This window comes from Drosophila kikkawai, chromosome 3R (genome assembly GCF_030179895.1).
Source record: "Drosophila kikkawai strain 14028-0561.14 chromosome 3R, DkikHiC1v2, whole genome shotgun sequence".
In the NCBI taxonomy this organism is placed as follows: Eukaryota; Metazoa; Arthropoda; class Insecta; order Diptera; family Drosophilidae; genus Drosophila; species Drosophila kikkawai.
Window position 1 is genome coordinate 22,141,081 of NC_091731.1, and position 14,609 is coordinate 22,155,689.

General features: G+C 40.9%; 5 protein-coding genes across 10 annotated transcripts; 4 read left to right on the forward strand and 1 right to left on the reverse strand.

Annotated features, from left to right (window-relative positions):
• Positions 1-124: 124 nt before the first annotated feature.
• Positions 125-1,198, forward strand: bai (Transmembrane emp24 domain-containing protein bai). The gene is made up of 5 exons (XM_017165019.3): positions 125-375; positions 447-567; positions 627-697; positions 769-895; positions 958-1,198. Exons 1-5 carry the CDS (start codon positions 196-198, stop codon positions 1,077-1,079), a joined length of 621 nt encoding a protein of 206 aa, XP_017020508.1. The 5' UTR covers positions 125-195; the 3' UTR covers positions 1,080-1,198.
• Positions 1,190-7,247, reverse strand: 5PtaseI (inositol polyphosphate-5-phosphatase A). 3 transcript variants are annotated; one of them, XM_017165015.3, is made up of 10 exons: positions 7,165-7,247; positions 5,992-6,185; positions 5,597-5,827; positions 4,921-5,100; positions 4,687-4,859; positions 4,545-4,632; positions 4,332-4,487; positions 4,037-4,276; positions 2,354-3,356; positions 1,190-1,647 (listed from the first exon to the last, which is right to left on the reverse strand). In XM_017165015.3, the coding sequence occupies exons 2-10, from the start codon at positions 6,067-6,069 to the stop codon at positions 1,373-1,375; spliced, it is 2,424 nt and encodes an 807-aa protein (XP_017020504.1). In that variant the 5' UTR covers positions 6,070-6,185; positions 7,165-7,247; the 3' UTR covers positions 1,190-1,372. The 3 variants fall into 3 exon arrangements, with proteins under 3 accessions (XP_017020504.1, XP_017020502.1, XP_017020503.1); XM_017165013.3 differs by lacking the exon at positions 7,165-7,247 and having other exon boundaries at positions 3,320-3,356; positions 5,992-6,172; XM_017165014.3 differs by lacking the exons at positions 2,354-3,356; positions 7,165-7,247 and having other exon boundaries at positions 1,441-1,647; positions 5,992-6,165.
• LOC108073413 (uncharacterized) lies at positions 4,306-8,625 on the forward strand. Of its 2 annotated transcripts, none has more exons than XM_070287513.1 (3): positions 4,306-4,389; positions 7,952-8,419; positions 8,481-8,625. In XM_070287513.1, exons 1-3 carry the CDS (start codon positions 4,356-4,358, stop codon positions 8,558-8,560), a joined length of 582 nt encoding a protein of 193 aa, XP_070143614.1. In that variant the 5' UTR covers positions 4,306-4,355; the 3' UTR covers positions 8,561-8,625. The 2 variants fall into 2 exon arrangements, with proteins under 2 accessions (XP_070143614.1, XP_017020507.1); XM_017165018.3 differs by lacking the exon at positions 4,306-4,389 and adding an exon at positions 6,693-7,580.
• A 217-nt stretch (positions 8,626-8,842) lies between these two features.
• LOC108073500 (thioredoxin domain-containing protein) lies at positions 8,843-10,598 on the forward strand. The gene is made up of 5 exons (XM_017165167.2): positions 8,843-9,041; positions 9,159-9,489; positions 9,603-9,764; positions 9,831-9,959; positions 10,418-10,598. The coding sequence occupies exons 1-5, from the start codon at positions 8,909-8,911 to the stop codon at positions 10,581-10,583; spliced, it is 921 nt and encodes a 306-aa protein (XP_017020656.1). The 5' UTR covers positions 8,843-8,908; the 3' UTR covers positions 10,584-10,598.
• A 410-nt stretch (positions 10,599-11,008) lies between these two features.
• On the forward strand, positions 11,009-14,533 carry LOC108073501 (uncharacterized). Of its 3 annotated transcripts, none has more exons than XM_017165170.3 (3): positions 11,009-11,286; positions 12,558-12,921; positions 13,906-14,533. In XM_017165170.3, exons 2-3 carry the CDS (start codon positions 12,685-12,687, stop codon positions 14,056-14,058), a joined length of 390 nt encoding a protein of 129 aa, XP_017020659.1. In that variant the 5' UTR covers positions 11,009-11,286; positions 12,558-12,684; the 3' UTR covers positions 14,059-14,533. The 3 variants fall into 3 exon arrangements, with proteins under 3 accessions (XP_017020659.1, XP_017020657.1, XP_017020658.1); XM_017165169.3 differs by lacking the exon at positions 11,009-11,286 and adding an exon at positions 11,312-12,049; XM_017165168.3 differs by lacking the exon at positions 11,009-11,286 and having other exon boundaries at positions 11,310-12,921.
• Positions 14,534-14,609: the final 76 nt, after the last annotated feature.

Sequence of the window (14,609 nt, forward strand, 5' to 3'; positions counted from 1 at the left end):
TGACCAAGAAAGTACTTTCCACAGGGTAAGTGTAAATTAAACAAACACAAAAGCAGTGTGACCGCCTTGCATCAGGGAAAACTGAGTACAAACGATGATGCCGATCAGAGGCACATCTCCATTATAGATAGTGTCAGCTCTAATAGCCACCTCATCTTTGTCAGCCGTAGATTTTACTATATTTAAATTCGAGAAATGGCGAGGGCAGCGTTTTTCCTATGCCTGCTGATGGCCTGCGCCTGGACCAGCCAAGGCGTTATGTTCCACCTGCCGCCAAACACGCAGAAGTGCCTCAAGGAGGACATCCAGGCGAACCAACTGGTCATGGGTGAATACGAGGTGTCTGACGTGCCCGGCCAAATCATCGACTACATCGTGGGTTTCTACAATTAAAACATTTTAAAGGAGTTCGTTTGTGGTTAAACCTCTGTGTTTTGGCGTTTCAGGCTCGCGACACCAAGGGACACATCCTGTCGCAGAAGGAGCACATTACCAAGGGCAAGTTCAGCTTCATGTCCGAGGTGTACGACGCCTACGAGATATGCTTCATATCCAAAGTGCCTGCACGTAAGTTTTCCATGGGCTTTAACCTGCCAATCAGAGTCTTTAACATATCCGAACTTCAGATCAACGCGGAATATCGCAGGAAGTATCGCTGAACACTAAGAAGGGTGTGGAAACCAAGAGCTACGAAGGCGTGAGTTTAGCAATGAATCCTTGGCTGTCATCTTGAGTTTCTAACATACATGTATTTTCCCTGAAAAACAGATTGGCGAGGCCAGCAAGCTGAAGCCCTTGGAGGTGGATCTTAAGCGATTGGAAGACCTCTCGGACTCCATTGTGCGGGATTTCGTACTTATGCGCAAGCGGGAGGAGGAGATGCGCGATACCAATGGTATGAGGCGGAGTACTACTGTCTAGCATCCCATCTAATCGGGTTCCTTGTTGTATCCACAGAGAAAACCAACAGCCGCGTCCTGTTCTTCAGCATCTTCAGCATGTGCTGCCTGCTGGGCCTGGCGACGTGGCAAGTGCTGTACCTCCGCAGATATTTCAAAGCCAAAAAACTCATCGAGTAGAGATAGTCGTCGCTTAGCCGTAGTCCTTTGCGCGTGGAAGTGCGTTTGAATATTGCCTGGTTTAAAATTCATCATCTCTATTTTTAGCGTTTTTCTGAAATAAATGCAACTACCACGTATGTATATTTTATTACTGCGACAGCTTTTCTCACAACAGTGTCTTGGCGGTGTGTGACAACTAAATACAAATAGCTCGTTTTGGACGCGTTAAACATAACAGGTACATAAACACAAAACCACACGGTACAAGTTATTGGCTCAGCTTAGCATTAATTGAAGCCGAAGCTCTTCCCCTAAACGGTTGTTTCCTTCAGCAGCATGGCACTCTCCTCCCTGCATTCCTCACTCGCCAATGCCGCAGCCCCCTCCTCATCAGCGGTCTGCTTCCTGGGACTAGTTGTGGAGGCTGCTGGCTTGATCAGTATATAGCGCGACTTGGCCAACGAGCTGGCATGTGAATCGTCCACGACGGACTGCTCCATCCACAGGCTGTCGTCATTCAGCGACTGGTTTACCAAATTCGCCAAGCCCTCCGGCAGCTTGGAACAACCAATGGGGTCAGCGGGGCCTACAAGAAAAACAGAGATCAGAATTTAAGGGGTTATAGGGCACTAAAGCTCATACAAAATATAACTGAAAGGCACTTGAAAAAGAATAAGAAACAAATGAAAAGAAAAGAAGAAGTTGTGAGGTAAAAAACGTAATTTATTTTATCTTAAAAATGACGAACACATAATAAAAAATATACATAATTAAAACACAGATTCAAAACAATATTTTAATACGGTAAAGGAACCAAAGTAAAGTTTCAATTTTTTTAGATGATCGCAGCGACAAATTACACTTTCAAAAAGCATCTAGTGCGACAACATAAGATTCGAGTAATTCTAAACTATTTACACAAAAATAGTTTACATTTAGAAGCTCAAAAAATATCAACTTAACATTATTTTAATGTTTCTGCCAGCTGATTTTTGTAAGAAAATTGCACTTGAAAAGGATGCAGAGATTAGATTTCCATAACTTAGGATTTATTTTATAAATAACAAGCAAGGCGCATAGAAAAAAAAAGAAAGTATTTTAAATTGGCTAGCAAAGTTTTTTGGTAAATACGCGCGCCTTTTGTATGCATGCAGATATGTAGACGGGAATCCTGCGTCTATGGTAAATGAATTAATTATTAATTAAAATAATTCAAGCCTTAAACTACTTAATACTCTTAACGACGAAATATAAATCAAAATAACAACAAAACTGGAATTAGTGAATGGTACAACACATAGGAATAACACTAGAATTGCGCTTAGAGCTGCGCCTCGGAGCAGTAGCAGCGTTTGGGGTGTCAACTTGATCCACATCACACACTCCTCCCGCCTCCTCCTCCTCATCATCATCATCATCGTCATTATCATCCCCTTTGTCGTTCTCGTCTTTAATGGATAAGCGCTTCAGTGTCTCTAGCCGGGACTTTAGCTGGCCAGGAGTTACCGTTCCCCGAGAGGGCTTTTCCCTGATTTCAGCATCACCCGTCTCCGGGCCGGGCGGCGATGTGGCCTCCTCAGATGCCCCCACTCTACTCTCCAAGATTCTGTTGTGCGGCATTAGTCTACCGTCGAGGGGACTGCGAGAACTGCTCGAGGTGGAGGTGCACGAGCTCGTGACCTCCGGATATGGCGAGTGCGACTCTGTGCTCTCTGGCGTGTACGGGTCCTCGTACAGACGCTCAGAGTCCGTGCTGAGATGCTGCGTATCTATTCGGTTAATAATGATCTCCTGCGTGAGCATCAGACGCTTGGAAATCAGCTTGTAGCGGTGGGCGACCGGCTGCCTCTTGATTATGTTTCGGCACATGAGGCAGATGGCCTCGCCAGTTCGATTGTTACTATCGTCGAACTGCAGATTATTGCTAGAGAGATGGGCGCATAGGCACATGCAGATATTGTCGGAGTCAATTATGTTAATACTAATATTCGGGAAGTTCGGGCAATTCGCTTTGGTCGTCTCCGCCGCAGCCGCAGCAGCAGCCTCAGCCTCGTTATGACTAATATTAAGGGAATTGTAGATATTTCGGGCCTCCAGCTTGGAACTGGTGGCTATATCCTCAAAGAGCTTATTCGAATAGGGACAATAATAATTCAGTTTGACTGCGGGCGGTGGTGGTGGTGATGGTGATGTTGAGATTTCGTTTGTTTTGGCGTAAGTAGTATGCGTGTCGTTGCAATCACAAGATCTATAAGTACCTTTGTTTGGTTTAAGACGGACAGTTAAGTAAACAGGCTACATGACAAAAAAGAAGAGATAATAATTATTAGACCGATGGAAGATTTGAAATATATTGTAAACCTAGACTTTTCATTTATTTCTTAGTTGGTTTCAAACTGTAAACTGTAGAAAGTGAGTCTAACTTCGAAGCCCGAAGCCTTTAAATATCCTTGCAGATCTATTAATAGTTTGAAGTAGATAGTAGCTGGATATGAAATCTAGTTTGAAGAAAAGTTATCGCTGGCTTGGATGCTAAAATTCCCAACTGCTCGGAAAGCAATCATCACTTTCCCCTTGACGTATTTGTATGTTTTCCTTATTGACCCAACCGACTTCAAAGGAATTTATATTACTCAGAGATACTATATTTATATATTTACAACATGCTTAGCTGAAGCCGACAAGTGTTGCTTGTTTGATAAGAAGAGAGTGGTCATAGTAAGCGTGGACTGAAAGTGAACTAAGCGACACCATGCCGAAGGGAAACAAATTATGTTAGGAGTCGAAGCAGAATTAGAAACAGCCTGGATCGAGTAAGACATTCGGAAACAAATTGAAGCTTCTAATAGAGCGAAGAGCAAGAATATTTTTCAAAAGTGGTGCAAAGTGGAAGACAATCGAGATTTGTAAGTACTTTCTGATTGCTTCTGTAGTTGAACAAAGGAGGAAAAAACATGGTTTAGTTATCACGTTACCTTGTGGTCGCCCATGCAGACACCTTCACCGATCATTCCGTAGGTCCACTCGTCGCTACGTATAATCTCATGGACTTGGGGACTCATCAGGATGCGATCGCACCAGGCCGGACAGCGGGTGGACATGTAGTCGGTGGGCATTTCGGGATCCTCCTCGAAGGGATACGACGGTATAAACTGAATGGGATATTCGACTAGGACGTCCTTAAGCGGCTCCAGTTCTCTGTCAAATTTCTTAAGCTACAAACGAAGGAGTATTTAGAATTTAGAACTTAAATTTGGTTAATATTCTTACCCAGTCTTCTTTGAACTTAAGCTGATGATCGGCATGACTAAATTCTTTTTTGCCAACGGTAAGTACGTTGTTTCCAGTTGAGTTTCGATAGTGGATCTTATCGTTCTCATTCTTGGTATTTTGAACGCGATGAGCGGTCAAGTTCTGAGTTAGTTCCTGTCGAGAAATTCTGGATTACATTCCTTGTCAGGTCGGTTAAGATGGCAAACTTACTTTCACAACCCCTTCAGTGTCACACCTAAAATTAAAATCCCCAAAGAGGAAAAATGGCACCGTGCCATTCTGTTCGTCCAGGTGGAACCTAGAATACATCACTTAATTATTAGCTTGAGCTGATTTTACAAGACCTTCTTACCTTTCAATAGTATGAACTAGAGCTCTTCTCCTGGTCTTGCAATAAACAGATGGGAAGTTTTCACAGGCAGCCAAATTGGATGCATCATGGAATAAGTGTATGTTGACTAGATCGATAACTGTCCCATTGATTTCCCAACGGGTACGCATAAATCCCTTTCGCGACCATTTGCACTGAAGTTGCAAGAATAATATCTTCAATGCTGAGTTAAAACTTGAAGAGTATGGAGCTCACCTCGGGAAAGAAATGCTGTGGGAACTTTGATTTCTCTTTGGTGGCTATGGTTTCTATGTTTCCGGAATAGATATGCTTATCCTTAATGTCCGAAAGACTTTCTTCCCAGCTGTGTGTTAAGAAATTCCATAATTTTAATGAAGCCACATCTTGATGGACAAAATAGAGACTTCCAAGGGCCTGAAAAGGAAAAATAGAGAAAAATATACAATTATATTCGTAGTTATATCGCTTATGAACGTAATGGAGCAATAGCTTTGGCTTTGTATGGCTTCGGCATGTTACCCTCCTCTTTTTTTCTTTCACAAAACAGAAATACTAAACCTAAAACTAATTCAAGATTTGCGTAAATCTAAGAATTCCTAAGATTTATTTAAAATAAAAAACAACAGGAAACGGAATGCCATTCTTTTAATAGCAATATCTTTTATGTGTAAACAAAGACTTGATGCCTTTGCCCACAAACTTTGAATGAAATAGATACATGCATTATTTATGCCCATAAGTTAGACCGATTATATTAACATACTCTGGCTATTTCGGTATATTATTGATTGACCCATTAGAACAATCATCAACACACCACAAGAGAGCCTATTTAAATGCTGAAACCGATGATACACAAATTCTCGTTGGGTGTTTTCGAAGTGACCTAGAAACACGATTCTTCACTCACCGTGAAATGCTCGGCCGACTTGAAATCCTCGTCCATGAAGATATGCATGCAGGTGTACGCCCCCATTTCGGGGTCATCGCACAGGCATTTGATGAACTCCTGGACGTACTCCATGGACTTTTCGTACGTCTTCCCGCCCACCTCCTGCAGGTGCAGGGCCAGGAATCGGGGCTGGAGATGCGAGACCTTTGCGAGGAACTCGTGGAGCCATAGCTGTAGAAGCCTCTCCGGCTGCAAGAACACAAATATCGGCGATTTAGGTTTAGTTTGTTTGCAAGCAGGGCAACATAGATACATATTTATGTCAGTGGGTCCATACATAAATATGCGTATTTACGCATCAGTATGTATGTACCGTACGTAAACATGTACGCCCCTTCTCTCCGCGCACTCACATCCTCGAACAGGCTGCCCACGTTCGCGGTGACCAGCAATAGTTCGGTGCTGAGCCCGTCTTCCTGTGCTGCTTCCATTTGTTGCTCCTGTTTCCCCAGCGATGCAACAATTTTATTGACTTTTCCTCAGCTATCTCCAATTGGAAAAATGTAAATACTAATTGGCAAAAGGCGCAGTGTGGCGGTGCTAGGGGCTAAATTTAGGATATTTTGCGTGTTTTCAGTATTATTTCTATGGGCGTTTTTGCAGTTTGAATATATTTAAACATTTGGCGGCAGTTTTCAAAATTTGATTTATGAAGGTAGAGTTAACTTAAACTGTACATTGAGAAATTGGTCCTAGTAAAAGAGAAGGTATTCATTGATAATTATAAATAGTAAGTAAAGTAAGGCAAAGTATAACAAATTTAGTTTGTCGTTTGACTTTAACTATATTTAAAAGTTTATTGGCAGGGTTTTTTTTTAGTGTTCCTATAATTAAATATGAATAAATGCATTCCGGAATTAAAATTCAAGCTATGTTTTAGCCCATTAACCAAGTAAACGATTAATGGTTTATGTTATGAGCATATCCGTCAAAGGAAATCGTTTTATGGACTCAATTTACACTCCCTATAATATATTGCTAAATTGTTTATAAAAGTGAGACTTTATAAGAGATTCTATAAATATATATTATTTCAACAAATTGCCAGATTAAACCATAATGTAGTTTGGCTTTTATCAGAAAGTTAAGTAACGGATATATGAAACTGGTGTAAGCTAAATGTTATCCCTAACAGAAAATTTAAAATGCTTCTTCAGTTGGCCTATATTCAGATTATTCTGAATTTTATGAAAAAGTATTGAGTTCAGAATGAGTGCCCGAGTAATAATACCTAGAAATATAGGTTTAAATTGATTTAAAATAAAGAGATAAGACAGTTTTATGAACAATCAATGAATAGACCTCATTAAACAGCACCTGTTAAGTGTCTTAATGAGCCGTTTAAAATGTGTGTCAGTTATGCAAATCGCTTCTTCCCACAAAACAAGTTTTTGACAAACTGTCAAAATAAAGTGGACAAAAACTCGAAACCCCATTCACAGATACTATATCTATATAGGCTTCGGTAGCTAAATCCAGCCTTTTTGAAAGTTGCCTAGTGAAAGTTATATTGAACTTTTTGTTACCTCTCTTTCGAAATCTCGGAACGCAAAACTGCACGTACCATGAATACTGAGTAGCACACGTGAGCAGCCGACGGTCGGTAGCCACATTTCTTGCAAGAATACACAAGTGATTCAAGACCCTACGGGGAAAACGCAATGGCAGTTATAAATACTTGCACATACTTACACATCCGTCGTCGGCCAGATATTTTCTTTGCAACAAAATATTTTCTGGTCGAAATTTATAAAGCCACGGGGACGGCACGAAAACCGTTTATTGTATTTTTAGGAACCGTTTAATTCATATCTTACCGCGATCGTCAAAATGCGGAATACATACCTTTCCGTTCTCATATGCGCCTCCTGCATTTGTGCTTGTGCCGCGGTGCCAGATAGCTATTCCGGGGATGTCCAGAACTCGAATTCATTGGATTTCGGTGCGTGGAATTTATAAAAGGATTTAAGAAATACATTGCTGCCAATCTATGGCCCAAAAATCGGATATAAACCCTTATTTCGGAGCTTATGTGTTATAATAACGGTTATATAAGAAAATATGTGACATTTATAAGACATGATACTGCAAATCGTTGTCCTAAGGACCAATACAAAATATCTAAAGGACCAAGACTGTTTCCCTAATATATAATTTAATAAAAGGATCATTAACAACCAAGACAAGTCTCAGAAAAATAATTTTCTGAATTATAAATAAACTTTAATTCTCCGGGATTAATTAATAAATGTTCTTAAAATTACACATTTCACATCAATTAACTTCCTTTATTTATATTTTCAAATTACATAGGCAATGACAGTGGAGCCTATAACTATAATCCGCCGCCCAACAACAACTACCTTCCTCCTGCCACGCCCGCACCCGAGTATCTGCCGCCGCCCAACAATGGATATCAATATAACCCGCCTCCAAACAACAATTACCTGCCACCTCCGCCTGAATATGGAGCACCGCCTCTAGGTTATCCCCAGTACGGTCCACCGCCTCCTCCTTTCTATAAGCCAGCTCCCCCAATGCCCTATTCGCACGACTCTTGGTTTCTGGAAAAACTAAAGTCCAAGATCAACCTGTATACGCTTGGAAAGATCTTGATAAAGCTCTTGATATTCAAGAAAATTGTCAAGTTCATTGGCTTGATTTTCTTGCTGTTGGTAGTGCCAAAACTGAAGAACCTCTTCAAAGAAGATATGATGTCTTCGGGGTCCGGCGAAAGTGACGGTGACGGAATGGAAAGTAAATTTGTGGAAACCGATAAGGGTAAAGTTTTTGAAGATCTTCCTTTGATCGGAAAAAATATTTTGATTATGTTTTCTTTCAGATAAATTAGCGCAACAAATCGAAGATCTGTATGATTTTGTAATAAATTCGATAGAGAATTTTGAAGGAAGGAGATCGTAGAAGAAATGGACCAAAATTAGTTTATAGAGTATTGTTAAAAATTGTATTACAGCTTGATTATTTATTTGTTAGAGTCTTTCTCATAAATAAACTTATTTGTATGTGGAGAGGCAGCTTTTATTTAATTGTGGGGTAAGATTTCAATATAAATATTTCAGTTTAAATAAAAATCCGTTACTACTTTTTATGCAGTATATTTTGAGTATTTCTTAAGTTTCCCTTGGTATATTTTAAAGCCGTTGGTATATTTAGGCGGCCAGGCCACGGTCATACTCATTTCAAGTCCGATCAGCTTTTTGGTGATCAAATCAGATTTCTCCTACCTGCGACACCTGTTGCTGCAACATAATGCTGCAGTTAATATTCATAGTTATCGTAGGCCTTTGCTTGGGTAATGTGTCTGCCCAGGAGTTGCGGCGTGTGGACGACACCGAGTTGATTCAACTCCTAACCGGCGAAAGCAACGTTGTGGTTTTGTTCAGTAAGTACATAAACATACATATGTACATACTTTTAAATAAAGTCCAGCCTACGTGGGCATCGATATGTTTGTATATGCACCGGCTATTTATGGTTAATACATCTACGTAACTTGCAGACACCAACAAAAACAATTGCAAGCGCTGCTTGGAGTACGAAAATGTGGTCTCGAAGATACATCCACAACTGAAGGAGACCCTATCCGCCATAGTTGTCCAGTCAGTGGACAGCAACCTGGTGTCCATCTACGATCCCAGCAAGGAGCCCGCACTAGTGTTCTTCAGACGCGGAATTCCCATCCTTTATCACGGCGAGGTGAACGAGGACGAGATACTGGACTTTTTCAACGACAACCTCGAGCCAGCGGTTAAAGAGCTATCCGATGACAACTTCGAGCATCTCACACAGGCCTCGACGGGGGCAACTACCGGGGACTGGTTTGTCTTCTTGTAAGCTATATTAGTCATATATTAGTCATGTATTAGTTGAGGTCGACGGTGTCTAAGCGCAGCGTCATAAAACATCCAAGTATGTATCTACATATACCTACACCCACTTCTAGCTATTCCGCCGAGTGTACCGTCTGTCAGCGACTCTATGCCGTCTGGGAGTCCGTGGGCGGAAAGCTCAAGCGAAAGCTGAACATCGCTCGGATGAACAGCTTGGAGTCTGGCATCTCCACGGCTAAGAGACTAGGTGCCTTGGAATCCCCTGCTTTTATTTTGTGAGTACAAAACAAATTGTACAAATTACAACAACAAATTGTTTTATAATACCCCAACTCTTCCAGCTTGAGGCAGGGCAAAATGTACAGGTACATGGCCAAGCAGTACACGCCGGAAGCCTTTGTCCAGTTCGCTGAGAAGGGATATCTCACACAGAGCCATCCGCAGCCAGTGCCGGAGATACCGAGCGCCGTGTAAGTTATTTCTCAGCACTCCAACTGCTCTTGCACATCTTCATCGATCGAATATTAAACTGAAAGTCCGATTATGACCGTTTTATAGGGATTTGTGAGAGACTCATGCATGTCTTTAGTAAGTGAGCCAAGATGAATATATAATTAATACGAGTTCAAACTAATTTCAATAATTGTAATATATTTAACTAAACAATTAATGAGTTTCTAGCCCCGGTGAAAGGTTGCGAGAACACTCCACGCCAAATTTGATTTTACACAACGATTCAAAATATCAATGCAAATCATAACCTTTGTAAATTATCCATAAAGTAATCATTAATTTGTATATAAACACTGATAATCAATACGGACCCCGGGTAAAACAGCCCCTGGCTTAAGAAGATCGATTTTAATCCCACGAAATATTATTTAAAGAGAGGTCGCAATCACTAACAATTAATTCTCATGTCTTTCAGAAACGACTTTTTGGGTCCACTTCAAAGTTATTTCAAAGCTGAAAACATCCAATCTCTGGCGGCTGTGGGAATTGTCTCATTGGTCGTCGTTCTATATCTTGCTAAAAAATTAACGAAACTGTTTAGTTCCGAAGCAGCAGCGAAAACTAAAAATAAGTCCAAGTAAACATATTTACAAAAACTGGGGGTCTTTTTTTGTTGAGAAAAAACTAAGGAAATGGTAAATTATTTGTACTGGTTTTTCTTTTTTACTCCACTGCCAGCAGTAAACCATAACATCGAGGTTAAGGTAACAAATAACTAACAATTATTAATATAATATAAAAGGAAGGTGATTCGAAAATTCCAAAATAAAAAAATATAACTCGAAAATCAAAAAACTGAAAATGAGCGCCAAACGAAACAAGTGATACTTACATTTGACATTCTACACGAGAATTCGACCCCAAGCCTGTAAAACCTTGTTTTGACATTTTACTTGGAAATTCAGAGGGACCAAGGAGGAAATATCAAATAAATATCACGATCTCTTTGGGCAAAAATATCAAATTTCGGTATATTATCAACAACTAACTCACACAGATCAGTGTTTATTATTTCGCATCGAATATTTAACAAGCCAATTGATTAGCGCTAAATATATTTGTGAGAGCGTGTTCGTTCAGCCGTGCGAGCTAGCACGCTGGCAATCTAGCCAATTGATTTGAGTGTGCGATGATAATAGTTTGGCGTGGAACACTCAATTTCAAACATCGTTTCGTTAACGCGTAGTTTTCGCGTTCATTCCCCTTGATTCTCTCGGTGTTTTTTTGGGTTTTCGCCGCTCGTTCTTCTGGGAATTATTTTATCGTACAGCATCTGCATCTCGGGTAATTCACTCAAAACACACTGCTATTTATATACGTGATTCGTGCAAAAAAGCTGCTCACAAAATGTCATTTGACGTCAGAAGGTCTTGAAACATTCGCATGTACATCAGTATGTATGTATGTATATAAAGTGTACATGAGTGGGAACGGGCGAGAGCGATCGAGAGAGCAGCAGCAGTGTTGCCGTATAAGCTACATTCTGAACAAAAATTAATTAAAATTTAAAGAAAACACGGCAGAATATTAAATTTAAAGAATTTAAGTGAATTTTGCTGCTTCACTTCAGCATTGAAACACGGCAAGGAAACCATTTAATAAAATCCATCAGCAAAAAATAACAAACAATAACCATTTGCCTTACAAAATTCTTTGAATTCACCCCTACTTGAAATTTTAAAAAATATATATATTTCAAGCATGCTAGATCTACCCCAAAACACGCCAAGCTGGCAACACCGTTCGGTATTGAGTTGATATTTCGGCTGTGGCTATATATTCGCTTGTAGTCAAGCGCACATGAGTCAGATTAACATTTCGCTTTTGTTCAGTTCAGTTGCTGAGTCCGAAGATACTCAGATACTCGCTGCCAGCCGAACCGTACTGAAGTCGACTACTCCTCATGTGCGTACTCACGTATAAAGCAGTTAAAAATGTGCAAACATACCACCATATGTATGTGGTGAAGAGTGCCAGCATTAATCGCATTTTTCTTCTGCACGACGACTAGAAAATCGCGTGAAAACAGCGGAACTTAATGTATTGTGTAAGTTCATTGGCGGTGAAAGATGAAAAGTGTCATTCCTAAAAATACACCTCCTCGTCGTCGTCGGGAATAAGTCGCATAAGGTCGGTCTCGGTAGCATAGCCAGTCGCCACAAAGGAAGCATAGTGCGCAGCAGGCCAGCGCCATCATGACAGTGACTAACTCACCACCCAAAAAGGCAGCCCAAGTACAGAAAATCGATATTCTAGTCGCGCTGTAACGCCGTGCAAGAGTGTGCCTACCTGAGCTCAGGCACAAAGGCAGCGAACCGACATTAGTATACCGAAAACCTTCTTCCGCTCTGAAGATACAGATACTCTGTACGCTGGCCTGGACTATGCCCATATCAATAGCATATCGTGTAGCTCCGCTGCTGCGAAACCATCTGTGATACGTGTACCTAAAACTAAACATAAAATCATACATAAAAACCTAGAGTTTCCGAAATGAACTAGCCTGAACCGATCGCTACTGCTTCTGGGAAATTAACCATGCGTCTTGTCCGCAGTAAATGTTGTCAACGTGATGTATCCGACTATCTGACCACCAGCTCCTCCTCCACCTCCACCTCCACCACGCACACCGAGGTCCACACCAAAAATATCTTTACGCGCTACTGGGACGGCCACATAAAAATGAAAGAGTCAACGAGCGAGGAAAAGGCCAGGGGCAAAACCATCGCCTCCACGGTAACAGCGACACCAACACCTGCCAAAAATACCACCACTGCTGCAACTACTCAGAGCGTCACCTTCGTTCGGAGCAATGCACCAGCTGTTTGCGACGCCAACGGGAATCCCAGGGTGGCTGAGAGCGAGTGGACATTCCCCCCGAAGGCGCCAACTCCGCACATCTACAATTGCCTGAGCCCCGTAAGTGCCATCCCAATCACCAGTTCCCCAACTATCCCGTGCAGATTATCGTGGCGCAGAATGACGTAACGGTTATTAGATACTCCCTGGGTGACCGCCCATAAAGTACAGAGCTCCTAGTGTGGGTTTTGCTCGTGTGTCTGCGTCTGTATCTGTGTGGGGCAGATAAAGAGGAAACAAAAATTATTTGCACTCCAACACAATTGCCGTCTAAATCATTAGTATGTATGGAGGTATGAACGGACTTACGGACATTTTGACTGTAGATTTATGGGCCATAAACTGGGCGCATTCAGCATTCATAAGATTCGGTTTTAACGGTCATTGTGGTGGCGATAAGATCGGCTGAGAGATCACTTGAGCAAATATGAATGACTGCTGGAGTGGTGGGAAATGATATTCGCGAATCTTTAGTTACCATCTGAGTTCGTTTTGTATCTTTTTTGTATCGCCATTTCCGGGTTTCACTTTCACCTTAATTGTTAACCTTGTTTGATGTTTTATTTTGAGCAAAACATTTGCTCATCAGCTTACGGGAATTTTTTGATTCAAAGAACCCTGGAGGTCGCTTCCGAATAATGCTACATTCAGAGAATTCCAAAACGATTCGAATGACGTAGAACTTGAGTTAATTGATAAGCGAAAACCGGACTGGAAGCTCACAAAGTAAACAAGAAAAACCCATCCATCGAAAGAGCTTGTCTTGAACTTAATCTTACGGGGAGCCATTTCCAGAGCCCATACATCATCCTAAAAATAGTACAGGGAATTTGAAAGAGTTTGCTATTGATAACAGGTTCCTTTCGCTATTTATGGTGTAGCGACGTGTAGCTAATTTCCTCTAACTGCTCAAGATAAGGTTTTTCCAAGAAGCTACCCAGTTTTTATGGTGCTTTTAGGGTTCCTTCGCAAAATAACCCCATATCTACTATATTCCTCATAAATTTGATCTAATTTCAAATTTTCACGTTCCTTATCTTCCAGGACATGATGGCGGCTTGTGATAAAAACAGCTTTAAAGGTTTTCGCAAGCAATTCAGTGGACGGTTTAAGCGCTTAGTGACTCGAAAAGTGGAACACACTCCAGTGATACCTCCAGAATTGAAGCCGCAACTTAAAACAATTTACGTTTATTAACTTAAGATGCAACGACTATTTGCAAGCACAAGTGTTTTCCTCAATGTCTGCATACGTACACCAACCACCAACAGCAACACCACCACCACCACCTGTGTATCTATAAATGGCAGGAAACATTAGTGATAGGAGAAGCAAGATATTTTTAAGTTATCATAATACCATTCTGATTGACAATTTTAAGTATTCAGCGATTCGTGCGTATTGTTAGGCTCAATAAAAGAAAAGAACATTTCATAAGACAGACAGCGACAACGTTTTAATGGACTCGGCTCCCTGGGTTAAACACTAGACATATCACATAAGTTTAGCGGCAACCTTTTATGTTAATATTCTTTGATGTTTCAACTATGTCCTACTTGTGTTAAACTTTATGTGCTTACCGAACTAAAACATTAAAAAGATGTAACAAGAGTTCCCTCACTGCGTCCCAACACTAACTTGTATTTAAATTATGATTAAAGTTTAAAAAGAACTACAGCAAGTGTAAAAATTATTTGTGACAAGGGCTTCAGCAGGTTTGTTCTTCTTTCAGAAAATGTTTAAGAAAC

Coding starts and splice junctions, on each gene's coding strand:
- bai (XM_017165019.3), top strand. CDS start 196: ATGGCGAGGGCAGCGTTTTTCCTATGCCTGCTGATGGCCTGCGCCTGG. Junction 376..446: donor GCCAAATCATCGACTACATC/GTGGGTTTCTAC, acceptor TTGGCGTTTCAG/GCTCGCGACACCAAGGGACA. Junction 896..957: donor GGAGATGCGCGATACCAATG/GTATGAGGCGGA, acceptor TTGTATCCACAG/AGAAAACCAACAGCCGCGTC.
- 5PtaseI (XM_017165015.3), bottom strand. CDS start 6,069: ATGGAAGCAGCACAGGAAGACGGGCTCAGCACCGAACTATTGCTGGTC. Junction 3,357..4,036: donor TCTGCATGGGCGACCACAAG/GTAACGTGATAA, acceptor TTTGTCATGTAG/CCTGTTTACTTAACTGTCCG. Junction 1,648..2,353: donor TAGTGTTATTCCTATGTGTT/GTACCATTCACT, acceptor TTTTTCTTGTAG/GCCCCGCTGACCCCATTGGT.
- LOC108073413 (XM_017165018.3), top strand. CDS start 7,469: ATGCGGAATACATACCTTTCCGTTCTCATATGCGCCTCCTGCATTTGT. Junction 7,581..7,951: donor CTCGAATTCATTGGATTTCG/GTGCGTGGAATT, acceptor CAAATTACATAG/GCAATGACAGTGGAGCCTAT. Junction 8,420..8,480: donor ATTTGTGGAAACCGATAAGG/GTAAAGTTTTTG, acceptor GTTTTCTTTCAG/ATAAATTAGCGCAACAAATC.
- LOC108073500 (XM_017165167.2), top strand. CDS start 8,909: ATGCTGCAGTTAATATTCATAGTTATCGTAGGCCTTTGCTTGGGTAAT. Junction 9,042..9,158: donor CAACGTTGTGGTTTTGTTCA/GTAAGTACATAA, acceptor CGTAACTTGCAG/ACACCAACAAAAACAATTGC. Junction 9,765..9,830: donor GAATCCCCTGCTTTTATTTT/GTGAGTACAAAA, acceptor CAACTCTTCCAG/CTTGAGGCAGGGCAAAATGT.
- LOC108073501 (XM_017165168.3), top strand. CDS start 12,541: ATGCGTCTTGTCCGCAGTAAATGTTGTCAACGTGATGTATCCGACTAT. Junction 12,922..13,905: donor TCTACAATTGCCTGAGCCCC/GTAAGTGCCATC, acceptor CTTATCTTCCAG/GACATGATGGCGGCTTGTGA.